General features: G+C 53.6%; 1 protein-coding gene across 1 annotated transcript; it reads left to right on the forward strand.

The window, feature by feature from the left end:
• Positions 1–308: 308 nt before the first annotated feature.
• On the forward strand, positions 309–15,667 carry WNT2B (Wnt family member 2B; the record flags this gene model as incomplete). Its single annotated transcript, XM_082296073.1, has 5 exons — positions 309–472; positions 11,660–11,880; positions 13,436–13,713; positions 14,125–14,389; positions 15,438–15,667. The coding sequence occupies 5 exons, from the start codon at positions 309–311 to the stop codon at positions 15,665–15,667; spliced, it is 1,158 nt and encodes a 385-aa protein (XP_082152199.1).
• Between the last annotated feature and the right edge of the window lie 2,866 nt (positions 15,668–18,533).

Consider the following 18,533-nt stretch of genomic DNA (forward strand, 5'->3'; position numbering starts at 1 on the left):
CTCCATGGCCCGGCCCGGCCTCGCCGCCCGCCCCGCGCCGCTCGGGGGGTGCCGACCCCGCTGAGCGCCCCGCAGCCCCGCGGGGAGGGCCCCCTCGCCGCCCCCGGCCCGGCCCGGCCCGGCCCGGCCCGGCCCCGCCGCCCCTCGCAGCAGCATGAGCCTGGGCGCGGGGGCCCAGCCAGGGCTCGCTCAGCAGCGCGGAGCCGGCGGACGCGCCGCGGGGCCGTGACGGGCAGTGCCCCGAGGGGAGCGCGGGCAGGACCCCCTTCCCCGGTCATTTCTCCGTCTGGACCCCGCCCCGGAGAGATATGCTCAGCCCAAACCGCCTGGAAGCGTCTCCAGGGATTGCCGTGGCCCCCGGGCGTGCGGAGTGCGGAGCCTTCCCTCGGACGGCGGGCGCGGCCCCCCGGCTTTGCCTTCCCCTCGTCCTCCTCCTGCTTGCCCTGACGCCCCGCGCCGACTCCTCGTGGTGGTGAGTTCCCGCGACGGCCCCGCCGCCCCGACGGTCCCCGGGCCACCGCCGGCGGGAGCTGCGTGGGGCGCGGTCGAGGGACGGGGATGGAGATGGAGACGGGGATGGAGATAGGGATGAGAACGGGAACACGCGCGGGAACGGGGACAGGGTGAGGACGTGAATGGGGATGGGGACGGAGAAGACCGACTAGGAGTCGGGGCAGCGCTGGCGGGAGCGCAGCGAGCCCCGCAGTGTCGGAGCCGGCGCCCCGTGCCCGACGTGCGGCCATGGGAGCCGGCGGGGACCGGCCGGGGCTGTGCGGGCTCCCCGCGGCTCTACCTGCGCGGCTCCGGTGGCGCCCCGGGCTCCCAGAGCGGAGCGGCAGGCGGCGGCCGGAGTGGAGCGGCGGAGACGGAGCCGCCCCGGGGCCGGTACCGAGTCTTTCCCCGAGGCGCCGTCACCGCAGTGGTCACGGGCACCCCGCGCCCCGAAAATGACGCCGGCTCCTTCCTTGGGGATGGGACTTGCCGCGGGGACCTCCGGTTCTGTCGGGGAGCCCCCCGTGCGCTGTGACACCTCTGGAAGTCATCCCTCCCCGGGCACGGCAAGGAGCAGGCTGAGCCCATCGGTACGGTTTAGACAGGGGAAGCGACAGCAGCTCCCCTGATCCCGCCGGAGCTCCCATCCCAACGGGCTGCACAGTTGCCTGCGCAGTTATGTTACTTTGCTCCTGGGAAGCGAAGAAGTTGATGTCCCCCCTCCTTTAGATAAGATGAGGCTTTGTAACAGATAGAAATGACGCCATACCAAAAACCTTCTGGAAATTAGTCTCCTCCTGCCGCGGTTTGTGTAACAATGAAAATTCATCTCTGCAGAATGACAGTAATTAGGAAAGCAAGGATTTCAAAGTTTTCCAGTCGACCCTGTGCTGCTTCAGTAGTTCAGCAACACTGGAGAAAAAAAATAGTTGGCTGCAGGAAAGTTCTCAGTGTCACCCACCCTATAAAAGTCCCCTCTAATCTTGTGGAAAACAGTGTTTTCCATGCCAGTCTCATCATCATTAGCAGATCACAGTGGGTTCGGCGTAACTTGATCAAATTCAACCCATCTGCCACTGAAAGAAAACGGTAGTTTCTGGAAATTCTCAGCTACCGTGGAGCACTGTGTAAGGGCCAGGGAGCACTTAATAGTCATGCAGATAGCACAAGTATTCCCGGTGTTTGAGAGCACGTCTGGGCGTGTGGCAGCCCTGGCCGGGCTGGCATCCCTAGAAGAGCGATTCCAGGGTGAGAAAGGCGATGGGAAGGCCGTGGGGCTGGGAGGGAGCGGGGAGCCCGGGGGACATGCTGCTCGGGCAGCTGGTGGCAACCAAGCACAAAAGCAACTTCTTCAAGAGACCAGAAAATGCCCGGGGGGTGTGGGGGGGTGGCAAATGGAAAGTAGAAAGAGCAAGGCTGTTCACAGCCATGCCCAGAGGAGGTTTCCTGCAGCCTGGTCAGCCATGGGGAACTGGAATCACTGGGAGAGTCACTGTTGAGGAGTGTCAGGTTGATACAAGCACTGACCTGGCTTCCCTAGCCGGCTCTGCCCCAACCCAGCAGGGCAGGTGAAGGCAGGATGGCTTCTGTGGGCAAGGTGAGGAAGGAAGGAGGGGACAGTGGAGAAGTTGGATTATTTCCATTATCGCGGAGGCTGGAGAAAGAGAGGTTTGTTAGAGCTGAGGAGTGAGTGCAGGGGGATGACATGGCTGGGAAAAAAAGAGGAATGTAGTAGTCCCAGCATCATCTGCCCGGAGATGGGCAGTTCCGGTAACACACGTGGATGCTGAAGGGTGAAAATTCCTTCCTTAGGAAGAGTGTTAAAATCACCTATTTCCCTTACTGTCATACCCCACTTCTCCCCACAACGGCTGCGCCGCGGTCCGCCCTCATTCCAAGTGCGTGTCGCTTCCCAGCAAGCGGGAGGAAAAACAGCCACGTTTTAAGCCTCGGTAGCTATGGCTTGTTTGGAGGAAGCTCGATTTAGCTCCCACAGCAGTTTGTGTTCTCAGCTTGCAGACCGATCCCCGGCTGGCAGCTCGAGGGGAGAGGAGAGCAGGGCAGCCCTGGGGAGCTGCGCTTGTCTGGGGCTGGGCAGGTCCCCCCGCGCAGCCCCACGGCCACGGTGCAGCCAGGCACAATGCCTTTGGACATTTTTGCCAAGTAGTATTGGTTCCAAGGACCTTAAATACGTGACTTTTAAACCAAAAACAATTAGAAATTGAATATATTAAACTCTTAAGGTTCACACTTTCAGTTGAACTTTCTCTTCTGGAAAGCTGAACATTCCTAAGAAAAGCCTAAATTGAACTGAGCGCTGTTGTGCTGGACGTGTCAGTCCAGCACAATAGCGTGTTTAGTTGAAATTGTGTTTTACTGAAAATGGTTTCAACCAGCTGTGGTTTGGGAAAAAGTTATTCAGTGATTTGCATAGGTTTCCAAGCACATCTTTAGCACCACTGATGTTACAGTAAATACATTTAGTGGTGCATCATCATTCCTTATTTTAATTATTATTGCCAAATTCTTCTAGGGATTCACACACAATAAACTTGTGGAACTAGAGGAAATGCTTCTCATTTTCAGAGTCAACTTTTTAAGTAGTTTAATAGGAAAAACTGGGTCCCCTCTGATCACAGTACATGGAAAGGAAATATCAACCAAATGTTTCTTCTAAACAACTGCAAATTATTAATTTTCAGTGACGTCAGGCATGGCTCAGCTGCCTCACAGAAACGCCAGGAATGGGTGAACTTTGGCGTCCAAAAGAGTGGTTGTGGGTGTGTGTGTGTGTGCATGTGCACGTGCTCAGAGCACGGGCAGAGGGGACAGGTTGGGGACAGTGTGGTTTTGGCCTGTGTGGTTGTGGCCGGGCTCCGAGGCCACCGTGACTAACAGCGACGGCGGGATGGCTGTGGCTGTGGGGAGCAGCACCCTTGCATAAATGCTTCCAAACTCTAAAGTGTTACTTAGCAACAAAATACCAGCTGAAACACAGACAGAAATTAAGAAGGAATGCAACGGGAAAATCCCTAAATCCCGTTTACACTTGCGTGCACTCGAGTATGGAGAGCAGCATCGTCTGGGGGATGGCGGCTGGCAGGGCTGTGCCCTGCGCTGTGAGAGGCCGTCAGGCCCCAAAAGCGGCCTCCAAAATTCCTTTGGAAAGATTTTGGAGATTAGACAAATGTTGCTTATAAACATAAACTGTGCAATAAACAAACTTGGTGTAAATAACTAAGTAGAGTTTACTCGCTATTGAGAGGCTAGTGAGCTGTTCTGGTGTGGAAAGCCATTCTGAAATTAAAGGTTTGGTTAAAGAAAAATGTACACAAAGCCCTGCATACCCCCCTACATCCCACCCTCACACACACCCACTCTCCTGCAACCCACACGGACCCCCCCCATCTCCCCAGCACACCAAATCCTTGTTAGCTAACTTGTTTATTGCTAACCACAGCCCTTGGAAACTACAAATATTTAATTTCATCTGGCATTGGAACAGATGGGAGGCATCAGGCTCCCAAAGAGATAAAACAAATCTGTGAAAGAAAGAGGATCACAAGTTTGGGTGTGGGTTGGAGAGCATGTGGGAGCCTGGCAACCACATGGGGCTACCCATGGTGCTGGCAGGATACGGGGGCTCCAAGAGAGCTGCTGCATCCTGGGGTGTGATGTCCGTATGAGGATTTTGAGGGATGACCAGTCCAGAGTCAGGCAGCCATCATGGTCCAGCTCCCTTCCTTGGCCAGGGAAGGAGGAGTGTGTTCATGGGCATGGAAAACATACCAAGGGCAAATCATGAAGCAGGAGTGCTCATCGCTCCCTCTGTGTCAGAGCAACCCCTGGACATGGTAGGCTCTGGCCAAGGGTTTGGCAAGGACACCCCCACTGCAGATGGAGAAGGGGATATTCTCACCATGATGGGTTGTTGGCAGGAGCTGTGCTCCCACTAGTGTTCTCCAGGATTTGCGATGTATTTCCATTGTGACACCAGTGCTGTTAATGGTCCAGGTACAGTGAATGGGCACAAGGAGTGATGGAAAAATGGAGCCACACATATGTGGATACAGGATATAGGAGAGAGAAGCTCATTTAAGCAGGCATCATGCTAAGGTGTGTGGGAGAGGAAATAGCATAAATAGGAATGTTTGAAATTAAGCCAAGGGAAAGACAGCTGCATGGAGGAGCTCCACAGCCCACTATGTAACCCTCTGGGGCGCAGGCGTGCCGCTCCTCCCCTCCGTGCCAGTCTCAGCAGGGCAGACCCACAGCAGCCCCCGGAGGGCTTTGCTAGTAGAGGGTCTGGCAGGCTGTGTGGGGGCTGCGACGCCTGTGTGTCCATGGCTGTGATCCCATCCTGTGCCTTGAACCATTCCCTCCACCACCAGCACCTCGGCTGCAGAGCAGCTCATCACCCATTCAGTCTTGGCACTCTTGGAGGCAAGATACAGAATCACAGAATAGATTGGAAGGGACATTAAAGCATCTCGTTCCAACCCCTCTGCCACGGGCAGGGACAGGGGACAAAGTACTGGGAGCAGAACTTGCCACCTCAAAGGGGAGAGGACGTGAGCACTCGGGACACTGAGATCCTGGGGTGTTCGCCCCGGCTGTCAGTTTGTTGTTGCAGAGCACTTTGCATGGCAATAAAAGCAGGAGGTCAGTGACCAGGAAGTCTTTATCCTGAGGCGCTCTGCAGCTCCGGCTGTCCAGGCGGCCGTGCTGTGAAAAATAAGTTTTAAAGTAAAGTCAGACTGATGGAGAATGAACCCCGTGGCCTTTGCAGCAGCCCTGGTGTTCTTGGTTAGGGTGGATGGAACAGATGGGTTCTCTCAGTCACTCTGCGCCATTATAATAATCCTAACTGTGCTGCTTAGTCCATTTTTCATTAGGGTCACTTTCACCTATAGGAAATCTTTCTTAGAAAGAAATGCAGACGAAAAAAATCCTTCTGCTCTTCAAAACTCATTAGCTTTTACTATTACCAAAAGTGACTTCAGCAGTGCCATGAGGAGATCTGTGCTGGGCCAGGTCCCATGGAAACACACAACTTCTTTCTGGAGCAGCTCACACCCGACACACAGGACGGAAAAGAGAATTGTACATCTAGCTTTACTAACAGAAATTGTCTTACCTCCCCACCTCTTAGCAAAGGACTTTAAGATTTGGGGAGAAAAAAAATTGATTCTTAAGGGTAAAGGATATTTTTAATGAGCAATTATTTTGTATTCATGCACCACCAACAATGTCCCTGAGGAACAGCTTTCACCCAGCACTGACCAAAGTTTTCAGACCTCAATTATCAGGTCACTGTTATGCAAGATGCCAACAGCAAAGCCTCCCACATCTGCCCAGGGGACAACAGAGTACAGTACCCACCTGCTCCATCCCCCCAGGACCACAGTGTTTCAGTCCTCACAGAAACTACATCCCAATGACCGCACTGGGGTGCAGGAAAACCACAGAGAGCGGACAGAGGCCAGGATCTGAAGGCAGACAACTGTTAAAAGAGGAATGCACAAGAAAGAGAAAGATAACAGTGCAGAAAATGAAAAACATGTCCCTTGAGTGGCACGGGTAGTGGCTCAGCATTATGATATTAAAAATTATTGGAGTGAGACTAACGCTCTCAACATGCAGAGTAGTGGGTCTAAGTGAGGAAATTAGGACTATTAATTGTTCCAAGGCATTAAGAATTCCAGCAGGCCAGGATGGCCCTGTTCCCAGTGGGGCTTAATAAAATACTCAGGGTTTGTAATACTAAAATAATATCTCAGATGTCTATAGCACCTTGCAACCCAAAGTGTTTGGCAGTTGGCTATAAATTGTCTCCCATAGCAGGGAGAGCGGAGGAAGGAAGGTGCAGCATCCTTGGGAAGTATGCAAAGAACTTGAGGAGGTGAAATGCTGCCAGGCATGATGGAATTTGCTCTTTAGCAGGCAAAGAGGCAGGGATGTTGGATTTGATCCTATCTGCATGAGGTGTCTCCAACAGCTGCCTAGGGCTTTCCAGCCTCCCACCAAAATACAGATTTCATGAGGACTCAGTGGGATGGGAAGAGACCCGAAGCCAGGGTAGTTCGGCTCCCAAGTTGATTGTCAGGACTGTCAAAACTCTTACAGAGCAACAGGGAGCTGAATCACCTTTCCCAGGGGTTGGACTCCCACAGCCTCTGATGCCACCAAGAAGTCAGACCATGTTCTGGTCTCAGCCTCAGAGCTCTTTTCAGACCTCAGGAGCAGAGACTGTCCAGAACCCCCAGGAGCAGCCGACATGGCTGGGGGTCCAGGGATTCCAGGTTGCCTTACCTGCCCTGAACACACCCTGCACATGGTAGGGAGTCGCTGTGCCAGGAAAGGCAAATTCTCCATCTGAAAACCCATTACCTGGGATGTCAGAGCCAAGCCTGATGCCATCGCTAAGACCCTTTGAGTGGAAGGAGCATCCCTTCACCTCAAAGCCATCTCTGTGTGTCAGGGACCAGTCGTGGGCTCCCTGAGCTTCCTTACACCAGGATCCTGGCCCACTGCATCACAGAGCTGCTTGCACAGACATCCTTCTCCCACATAAAGCTGTGACAGTGATTTTAGTTAAGCTTAGCTTCTATTAATCTAATTTAAAGCTGTGCCTTTAATGGTGCTCGTGCAACCACAATTTGCCCACAGTAGGAACTTAGGAGGTTTCAAGCAGCTGTTTTAATTCAGAGCATTAAAATTTTGATTTGCCTGAGAATGGCAATTCCAAAAATTTCCCTTTTAGAATCTAGTCATGTTCAAATAGGTTTTCCAATGCCTTATGACATGGTGAAAAATGAAGTCTTAGCTAAAGCAATGTCTAGTATAAATTTCATTGAAAACTGAATTAGGGCACTCAGCTATTTCACAGGAACACCTTGGTATTATGGAAGAGCAACAGAACAGTTTCTGATTCCATGTAACTTTACAAATTCCCTTGAAATTAATTTCTTTCTTCAAAACCTCATTTTCCAAGAGACATTTCCCACCTGATATTTCCCAGTGAGCACATGCAAGGAGGAGAGCAGCCGTGGAAACTCTGAGGTGTTCAGACCGTCACCTGAGCAGGGGGCAGAGACACGAGGAGCCACAGGAGCCTGCAAATCCTTGGCGAAGCCGGGCAGGCTCTGTTGGGAAGCACAGGAGCAGGACACATCCAGCACAGCCAAGCCGTGGAAGGGGGTTAGCACAGCCTGCACGCTACCAAGTAAATAGATGCGTCTGCCTCTGATTTGCATGTTTATCTTAGAAGCAATTTAGGTTTCTCCTTGTTTACAAGAGCCAAAGTCAGCAGACTCTCCACAAGAACAACAACTGGAAGCCAGAGCGTGACGGTTGTCTCCTGTTCCCTCGTGCATCGGCACTCGCGGGATGCTGGGACGAGCTCGCTGCAGCCGTGCCTCTGGATGCATCCCCGCAGCTTGCACGAGGGAGGAAGGCTGGCAAGGAGAGAAGAGGGCTCCAAAGGCACCTGCCCTTGGAACACGAAGTCTGCATCATCTGCTGTTTTGCTGCCTCGCGAGAAGCAAGGAAGGAAGGGCGGGAGGTCCGGCACACAGTGTCCCACAGCACGGCCCCTCACTGCCGGCTCCGGGCAGCGGGACTCCGGGAGAAAACGGGAAATGCACCCAGCTCGGAACTGCACACTGATCGGCAAGAGGGCACACTGCAGCATCGTGCAGCCCAAGGTGGGCAGAGGGATTGTGCCAGCCCCTCACCCGAGCTGGGCAGACAGCTCTTCACTTGGCAAAGGGCGATGCCAGGGCTTTATGCACCCTCAGGAGGCAGCAGCACGTGGAATCCCCTTGGACAGGGTGGGGGATTGTTATCCCCATGGGCATGCACTTAATTATCCACTCCCGTCTTTCCTCCCTTCCAGCTCCTCCTCACTGCAGGCTGCCCAGCTCCTGCTTCTGCCTCTCTCCTCCCAACGCTGAAGTCCAGGCCTGAGCAGCCTCCAGCATCAGGAGTTCTCTCACAGAGTTTTCTGAACTCAGGGCTCGGGTTTTGTGGGGTTTTTTTCAGCTGGAAAAATGCAGATTCCCCCAGAGTACAGCGCTGCAGAAATGTGCCACTTCCAGCACAACTTCATTTGTTTGAAAACAAAGTTCTGATAAGGCAGCTGGGGACTTCTCAGAATATCCATTGTCTTTCCCATTGCAGTGTTTTTAAAATGTCACAGATTTTGAGAAATAAAATTGGAAAGGATGCTTTCATCTATCCAAAACAAATGTTTGGGTTTTTTCCTCTCCCAAAACTCTGCTTGGCAGAATTTTCTGATGTTCCTCGTCTCGCTCCAGTTCAGAGTAACTGAACCCAACTGGAGCATTTCTCACCAAGTGGAAGCTTTCGTCTTTGCTGAGATAATCACAGCCTTTCCAGGCCACGGGAGGAATTTTCCCTTTAATTGTGTGTTAGATTTCAGTAAATAAACTCTGATGGAATCCTACAGGTGCTGTTGTAAATCCAGTGCCACAGGCCACAGGCAAAGGGAGAAGCAGCCTCTGACCCTGGTGGTTCTGGGGTGCACATGGTGAGGTGCTCCCGCAGCAGTTGGTGCCCTTTGCTCTGCTCTCCTTCCACTTTCTCCTGCTGATAATGTTTGCTCTGATCTGGGTATTTGGCAGGAGAACTAAGGAGAAGTAATTAGCTTCCAGTGTGAAAAAGGGAGTGCGTAGTGTTTATCTTGTCTGGAGGGTTTCCCTTGATCTCGGTCTCCCAGGGGATGGTGTTGTGCTTTATCCATCACTCTCCAGTCTGGGAGGCTGCTCCTCTGCCCACTGCTTTGTCCCAGCCCACTCACAGCCCACTGCTGTGACTGGACACCAGTGCACCAGCTCAGTAGCCCTGGCACGGGGCAGGGGATGGGGTCCCCACAAGGTCCACGGTGAGGTGGCCCATCACAGAACATTTTACCTTTTCCAGCTTCCCCAGCATCCCTTTTTTCCAGCGAAGAGGAGCTTTGGCTCCTTCTGAACCTCCATCCTGCAAACTACTGCCTCCCAGCATCTGAGCACTGCTCTTGCCAGCACAGGCAAGAGCCAGCCATCCCCATCCTTGCTGGGCAGAATGAATTTGGGCTAGAGACCTGGCCATGCTTCCCCATAGGAATTCTGCAGTCCCACTCAATGCCACCATGCCATCATCCAGCTGTCAGATGCTCCTCTGTCCTGCCCTGCCCGCCATGGGAAGGAACAGGCTGCTCTCACAGCGTGGCATGAATAAGGCAGTGAAACACCCGCAGTCAGCAGTGCTCGAGGAGCTCCTGTTGGCTTTTCTTTCCCAAACAGCTTCTGCTGCTTCCCTGTTCCTCTGCTTCAGGATGAAAGGCTGGCGAGCATGCCTGTGACAATAATGCTCACTGCCCCTTGGAGTCTGGGCTTGCAAAGCCATGGGGAGCTGGATTTATTATCCTCAGCTCCAACCCGAGATGACCTTGTGCCTCTGCCAGCATTTAAACAAAATATTTTAAAAGAGGGAAGAGATCCCATTGCTTTCTGTGCTTGCAGGGCTTTCCTGAGCCTGGGAGCTCTCTCTGGGGTTGATAGAACTGAGAGAACATGTCCAGAGAGAGACAATGAAATATTGTCCAAGCTTATTGCTTTTTGTTATTGAAGGAAGGTTTTTGCTTCCAGTCTGGGGGCTAGAAAAATTCTGAATATCACCCAAACCTTATCCCCTCCAGCCAGAATCCCAGCTCCATGCTCTGCAGCAAAAATCATCCTCCAGCACAAGCAGCAAGAGGGGCGAGCGGGTGGTGCAGGCAGGAGCTGACAGGGATGGAAAATTCCATGTTGCTCCCATTGTCCAGGATGGTGTGAGAGTGTGGCGCAGAGCTCAGATCCCTCCCCGGTGGCTGTGGAAAGCTGCCCATGGGGCTCAGCCAGGCTCTGGCAGGCTGCTGTTTGTGTGTTGTCTTTCTGCTCGGAGTTCCTGCTCTCTCCCCACTGCTGCAGGGAGGGAACTGGGATACAGGCGGGATAGGAGCCACAGCACAGTTCTATCAGTTGTGCAGCTTCAGGGCATGAGAGTAAATGTTCAGGAGATACACAGAGAGGAATCAACAGCTGGGGATAACAGTGTGAGTAAGGAGTGCAGCAACAAGAGGTGAAGCCTGCTCCTCTTCCTCCTTCACCTGTGCATGGCACAGGTGTCTATGCTATGAACATTCCTGAAGAATGCAGGCAGGAGACAGGACAGAGCCTGCGCCAGCCACACGGGGCTCAGCTGGGCTCCATCCTGCTGTGCTCAGCAGGGCTGGGCGGCAGCGAGGGGCTGGGATGTTGGGAAGAGGGTGAGAGGGAGGTTTTGCACATCAGCAAGTTTCTCTGCTGCTGCCCGAGGAGTTGACACAGCTCAGGCTTATGGGACACATCCCATGACTCACAGCACCCAGAGCTGGCTGTCTCCTGGGGGAGACGGGCTCCACAGACTCCCTGCTCCTTCCTGCCGTGATGCACGCACTGAGAAAAGCTCTGCTTGCTCCTGGCTGGTGCATCTCAGGATTATTTTATTAAACAAAAAGGCTGTGATGGCTCAGCAGTGCCCTGTCCCTGTGTCCTGTCCCTGTGTCCTGCCTGTCTGAACCACAGCCCCAGGCAGATCTTGACATGTGCCCACAGTTCTCCCATGCCAAGGGGGCACATTGCATAGAGACACCCTGGGCAGAGCCTGGAGCAGCTCTGCCACAGCTAGAAAGGAAAGGGAAAGCTGGACTTCAGTGTAAGACCCACCAACCAAGGTGAGGATCTGGAGTCGCTTGGTTTGTTCAGCTGGAGAAAAAATTAACAGAGACTGTGGTCAGACCTCATTGGGGTCTGCTGCTTCCTCCTGAGGGACAGCTCTGATCTCTACTCTCTGTGACCAGGGACAGGACGCAACGCAATGCCTGGAGATGGATATTGGGAAAAGGTGGTTGGGCACTGAACAGGCTCCCCAATGCAGTGGTCATGGCCCCAATGCAGCCAGAGCTCAAGGAGTGTTTAGACAATACTCTCAAGCACAGGGTGGGATTTTGGGGGGTGTCCTGTGCAGGGCCAGGACTTGGATTTGATGATTCTTGTGGGTCCCTTTCCACTCAGGATATTCAGTGATTCTATGACTCCCCTCTGCAGGCAGGGCAGTAATGTGGTACCATTCTCTCTTGCAGGTACATCGGGGCGCTGGGTGCAAGGGTGATCTGTGATAACATCCCCGGGCTGGTGAACAAGCAGCGACAGCTCTGCCAGAGGTACCCTGACATCATGCAGTCGGTTGGGGAAGGAGCCAAGGAGTGGATCCGGGAGTGCCAGCACCAATTCCGGCACCACCGCTGGAACTGCAGCACCCTGGACCGGGACCACACTGTCTTCGGCCGGGTCATGCTGCGAAGTAGGTTCTGCCCTGTCCCCTTCCCAGCACCATGTGCCTTGTCTTCCTGGGCGAGTCTCTCCTCTCACTGGGCTGCTGTGCCCGGTGGCTTGGATTACTCCCTGAGGAGAGCTTTGCCTTTTCTTGTAAATTAATCAAGTAGTAATGGGAGCAGAGCACTGCATTTGGAATAGCTGCACCAGATGAGATGGAGCAGGGGGAGTGCTGGGGGAGAAGGGGGAAGGAGACACCTCCGGAGAACAGGCTCATATGTAAACAGTAATGGGATATATAAATATTTGGAGAGCGGGGTTGGCCAGGACTCAGCAATTCACGTGGGAACTGGCTGTTCCCTCGCATGGCAAGGGAGGCAAGGCAGAGACACAGCTCCAGTCCTTGATTCGGGCTCCAAGGTGGAGGAGGATCATGGCTATGGGGCAGGTGCCAGCCCTGCACAAAGGGCTGGGCATGGCCCCTACTCAGGAGGGACCTTCCCGCTCCAGGTGAGGGATGGACACAACACCAGCAGGGATGCACCCAAGAAACGTACCCAAGGAACAAAGAGGAAAGGTACCATGGGGACAGGCATGGGGCAGTTCCAGAGCAGGAGCAGCATCATGGGCTCCAGCTGCCCCAGAAGTCATCTGGCAGCAAACAGGCCCTGGGAGCTGGTGCAAGCCCTGGCACAGGCAGCGGCACTGCAGGACAGATGCTGCTGCATCCCATGACGTGCCAGGAGTATCCAGCCATGTGGCCTCCAAATCAAAAGCGGCTGGAAGAGTCTTCCCACTCGCAGCTCGTATGGAGGACACGTGAGCACCACGCAGGGAGCCAGGCAGCGGGGGGCTTGCTCCTAGCTGGCGGGGGGATGGGGCAGCTGCCCATGGGTTGGATGAGCATCAGAGCCACAAGGAAGATGCCCAACCTGACTGGAGGGAAGGGGACTGGAATGCCGAATGCAGCACTCACCCTGCCATGCTGCAGCCTGCCTGCTCAACCTCTCTGTTCCCATCACGGCACCTTTTCTCCTGCTTGCATCCTCTCCTGGCAAAGGATGGGGAATGATGAAAGCTACTCGCCACAGCCCCATCCTGCGAGGCCCAAAGAGACCTCTGCTGCCTTTGAAGTTGCTTTCAAAGGCTCTCAAAATGAAGACTAACATGGTTTTGATTTGCAGCTTCTTTTACAACATTATAAAAACAGCTGCAAACTTGAACCAGAGACATAAAATAGCAGGCAGTGAGCTGTGCTGTGTGGGGAGAGCGGAGCCCGGCCGGGGCTGGCGCTGCCTCCATGCTCCACACAGCACTGGGATGGAGGGAAGTGGCCCTGACAGAAGGGTGCTGGCTGGTCCTGCAGGCTTAGCACCCGTGGACATGCACCCTGAGTACTTCAATTAGTGTGAAAGGCTCCAGGGAAGCTGAGTCTGGACACTGTAGTCAGCAGAAATGTTTGGGCTTGGCTTACCCACATACAGGATGGTCTCGCTCCCCATGCCCTGGTCTTTCACGGGATGCAGGTGCTTGGCACAGCCTGGCACGTTCACTCCCCGTCCTTGTTTCTCTCCCCGTGGCAGGCAGCAGGGAGGCCGCCTTCGTCTACGCCATCTCCTCGGCTGGGGTGGTCTATGCCATCACGCGGGCGTGCAGCCAGGGGGACCTCAAGGTCTGCAGCTGTGACCCGCTCAAGAGGGGCCGCTCCAAGGACGAGCGCGGGGAGTTCGACTGGGGCGGCTGCAGCGACAACATCAACTACGGGATCCGCTTTGCCAAAGCCTTTGTGGATGCCAAGGAGAAAAAAGTGAAGGATGCCCGGGCGTTGATGAACCTGCACAACAACCGCTGCGGGAGGATGGTGAGTGCAGCCCCTGCAGCAGAGCCCAGCACTTGCCCATCCCACTGGGACCTTCCGTAGGGAACTGGGCAGCTGAGACAGCTTGGCCACAGAAACAGGACCTTGGGCATCTCTGGAGGGCGGTTCCTTCTGTGGATGAGGGCTGGATGCTGCCCTGCCTTCGCAGTGCTCCTCTGCACACTGTGCCCTGGGGAATGGCCCCACGAGGATGGCAGGACCCCACTTCCCTTTGCCTCCTGTGTCCTTGCCGATGTTGGCATCAGTGACCTCTGTACACAGCCCCCATCTCCAATTAGGAGCTCCATCCCACACAGCCAAGGGCTGATAAGCTGCACCAGGAATGAGTGGACACTAGTGCAATACCTGATGCCCAGGGTGACCACTGGTCCTTATGCATCCCTCTTCCCACAGGCTGTGAAGCGCTTCCTGAAGCTGGAGTGCAAATGCCACGGGGTCAGCGGCTCCTGCACACTAAGGACTTGTTGGCTGGCAATGTCAGATTTTCGAAAAACAGGGGATTACCTAAGGAAGAAATACAACGGGGCCATCCAGGTGACGATGAATCAGGATGGCACTGGCTTCACAGTGGCCAACAAGAACTTCAGGAAGCCCACAAAAACAGATCTGGTGTATTTTGAGAACTCACCTGATTACTGTGTGATGGACAAGTCAGCAGGTAAAACCCAGAGCTCCAGTCATTACCCAAAAGCATCTCTTCCTCCCTTCCCAACAGCCAGCAGCTCCCAGCTAGCCCAGCCTGGGGGCTCAGCTCCCCCACTCAACCCCAGTCTTTGGAGACGGGGTTACCCGGACCCAGACTCCCCACAACACCCCACACCTGCACAGGCAGGAATGCATCTTTCCAAAATCCCCAAGCTTTACACCAAAGCCCCAAACCCCTCAGGCTTCTGGTAATGACAGAAGTGGAGTGTATCATCAGAGCCCATCTCCTGCAGAGCAAAGCTCCCTTGAACAGGCAACAAAGAGCCTGTTCCGTGCACAGGCTGCCAGCTGCTCCTCTGAACACAGCCCGAGGTTGGGATGAGAGTGGGGAAGGGGTGTCAGGGCTGCTGGACTCGTGCAGAGATGATCAGTGGTTTCTCAGCCTGGAGCATTCCCAGGTTAGGAGTTCGCAGCAGCCATGGGAGCTCGGTGGGGAAGACAAAACATGCTCCTGCCATACTCAGCCCGAGCAGAGAGGGTATTCTGAGCTTTGCCAGCTGCAAAGCCTGGCTCGGTGGGCACACACTGCTCCAGGGGTCCCCCAGGCACAGAGGGGCTGCACAGAGCCCATCCCTGTCCCCCACCACTCTTATGCTCTGGCAGCAGCAAACACAGGCTCTAGCAATGGGCATGGGAAAGGGGGCATGCAGAGTATCATAGAAACCCAGAATGTTTTGGGTTGGAAGGGATGTGAAAGATTATCTCATTCCAACCCTCCATCATGGGCAGAGACACCGAAGCTGCATCCCTGGCTGGGTTCGCAGCATCCCATATCCATAAAGCACAGCAAGTGCAGGCTCCAAAGTGCTGCCTTTGGAGACCCCACTGCAGCACATGCTGTGACAGGAACAATGGGATTTCCCCACTGAAGCAGTCGCACCCAAGGTCCCCACCGCAGATGGAGATGCCCAGTCTCACCAGTAACCCCTGCGGGTGGGCGGGCAGGGAAGTGTTGGAATACGATGGAGAACACCCTGACCTGCTGTCGCTTCCTTCCCCAGGCTCCCTGGGCACGGCCGGCCGGGTGTGCAGCAAGGTGTCCCGCGGGACGGACGGCTGCGAGGTGATGTGCTGCGGGAGGGGGTACGACACCACGCGCGTCACCCGCATCACCAAGTGCGAGTGCAAGTTCCACTGGTGCTGCGCTGTGCGCTGCAAGGAGTGCGAGGACACTGTGGATGTGCACACGTGTAAAGCTCCCAAACGGGCTGAGTGGTTGGACCAGACCTGACGAGATGGGAGCACTGAGGGAAGAAGCCACTGCCACCCCCCTTGCAATCTTTTTTAACCCCTGTGCCCTGAGGGCCATGATGTTCTGGGAGCTGTAGTTCAACTGCATGGCTTTTATTTAATTAATTCTGCAAAGCACTAAGGAAAGGACTACAGTTCCCAGGAGGTACTGTGGGCCCTTCAGATTTGCTCAGCAAAACTAATCCCTGACCTAGGAGGAGGCTGCGATCCTTGCTTAAACTGTGAACCTGCAAAGGTTCTCTTCGCAAAGGGACAGTGCAACCAATATGGACTCAGAGGACCGACTGTCGGGACGTGATGGCTGAGGAATCCCATTCCTCCCCAGAGAATCTACGTGACAGTAAAGCTTCACCAGCAAAAAACATTAGTTCAGAATAATCTACTCTTGCAAAAGCACTCTTGCTTTTCCTTTTCTGCAAGGCCAGAGGAAGGGTGGTGTGAATCTGTAAGACAGTTCCATGATACCCGTGTTTCCCTTGAGCAGACCTGGCACATCACTAACCCCACTGAGCAAGAGTCACCTCTGCACGAGGCTTGTCCCTGTGTCCCCAGCACAGGGAACAAGTAGAGCTCTAACTTGGACCTGAACCCTGAAGGACTGCACAGAGACAAGGCCACCTCTAGATGCTGGTGGATACAAAGGGCTTGAAAGAGCAAATGAAACCTGTGAACTTACTGGTAGGTTCTGAAGTCAACGGTACAACAGCATCTCTGTACAACTCACGTGTATGTTGTGTATATTGCTTATTATTTTAAGTCAAAATTCATTATAAACCTGTATCAGAAAATTATGTCCTTTGCTTTTTGAATTCCTACACACTCAGTTGGGCACTTTCCCAGAGCAGGAACCAGCCTGCAGTGTTTCTCTTCCCTGCTGTCTGCAGCTCCTGCTGTCCCAAACCTTCCTACAAAGTTGAGCACCTGAAGCCCCAGGGGAATCCTTCCTCAGCAGCATCATGCTTCAGGACATGTGGATGCCCCATCCCCAAAAGTGTCCAAGGCCAGGTTGGACAGGACTTGGATCACCCTGGTCTAGTGGAAGGTATCCCTGCCCATGGCAGGGGGTGGAACAAGATGAGGTTTAAAGTCCTTTACCACCCAAACCATTCCATGGTTCTATAGCACTGGGTTGAGCAGGAGACGCTTGATAAGCTTCCAAATCTTTCCCATTAAAAAACCCCAAACACTAGAAACATAGTCAACTAAAATTGAAGTTGATGAGAGGAAGGGCAGGCAGCTGCAGAGCTGCTGGTAGATAAGTTACAGGGATCCACCCCTCATGTCTACAAATTTCCTCTTTTCTCCACCAATTTGAGCAAGCAGACATTACAAGAATGCTTTATTCGGTGTACAGATATTTTATAGAGCCTGGTCGAAAGGTGCCAGTCCACATAAAAAAATGCAGTGTATAACAGTTGAACCTGGAAACTAAACTGACCCAGATAAAAAAGAAAAATTACCTTAATCATTGCAATTCGTGAGGCTGAGGGTGCTCCTGCAGTTCCCTCACCTGAGCTAGGCTGCACATTGCCTCAGGCAGGCTGTGCCTCCTCCCTGAGCCAGGAAAAATGGTGTTCATTTTCCTGATACTGCTCAGCATCGTGCTGGTGAGCAAGTAAGGATGTTTCACACAGAGGAAGTTTTCATGGAAATTCCAAGCTTGTAACAATAAGAAAGGCCAAGTCAACAGGGATATTCACCTGCAAATACTTTTTGCTGGGGTCTGCTTTACAGCAATTAGCTGCCAGAGGGAATGTCAGAGGTCTCAGAGGAGCTGGGGTTTTCTCCTGGAAGCAGCGAGATGTGTGGGCAAGAGGGAGCTGAGAAGGCTACAAGAGCAAAGTCTGAAGGAAGGTCAAAGGAGCATGATGGGATTAAGGCAAAGAAGATTATTCTGGTCCTAAGCCACCCATCGGCTACTGTACCAAGAGCATCTCCGAACAGGAATTTTACTCAATGGCCCTAGGAAATAATAGTTTAAGTGGGGAGAGAAAACCACTTTGAAACCGGTTTTGATGGGGGAACTGCTCAAAGAATTAAAAGAGCCTGGATTAAGCACCTTCCTCCATGCCAGACCCCCGAGAGTGCTCATGCAGAAAAAGGACCTTCAGCAGAGCTGCTGCAAAGCCACAGCCAAGCCAAAAGGTGACATTTTAATGGAGCTCTTAATGGAATCCCACCTTCCCACTGCCTAACCTGTTTCTTACAGAATTAAACCAATTCCCTGACAGCACTAGAGGGTTCGGCAGCACCGTCCCTGCTCTTGGACTGGAGCTGGTGTTTACCCAGGAGACTTCTGGTCTCCCCCCCAGGCCCTTCCAAGACCCTCTGAGTTTCAGGGAGGGACAATTTTCCCATCCCGGCTGTACCGAGGAATGCTGACAGGTGAGCGGGAGGTCTGAGCCAGGCCAAAGGCATCCCAAGCCAGTGCAGCATCCATCAGCACAGGCTAATTGACTGGGAAGAGCCTCTCATTTATCTTCATTACTGCTCCACCTACCATCAATTTATGACAGATTTGAAAAAAATGCTGCCCCCTCAGCCATCAATCCAAGCCACCCTCCCAGAGCAGGACACACTCCCTGGGCTGGGAAGGACCCAGTGCCTGGGGACCCGGGGTCAGCCGCCAACAAACACTTCTTCTGTAGAGGACCCTGGGGGGCATCTGTAGGAGATCTGTAGGAGATCAGGGCCCACCTGATGAATGACACCTTAATCAGTGGCTGCTGCCAAAATATACCCTCCCTTTGAACACAGATGTTCATATTTTAAAACAAAGAGGGAAACTCCAAGAACAGGTTTTCTTGGGTTTATTGGCTTCCCCCCTTACCGGTTTCATCACTGAG

This window comes from Coloeus monedula (genome assembly GCF_965178545.1).
Source record: "Coloeus monedula genome assembly, chromosome: 23".
In the NCBI taxonomy this organism is placed as follows: domain Eukaryota; kingdom Metazoa; phylum Chordata; class Aves; order Passeriformes; family Corvidae; genus Coloeus; species Coloeus monedula.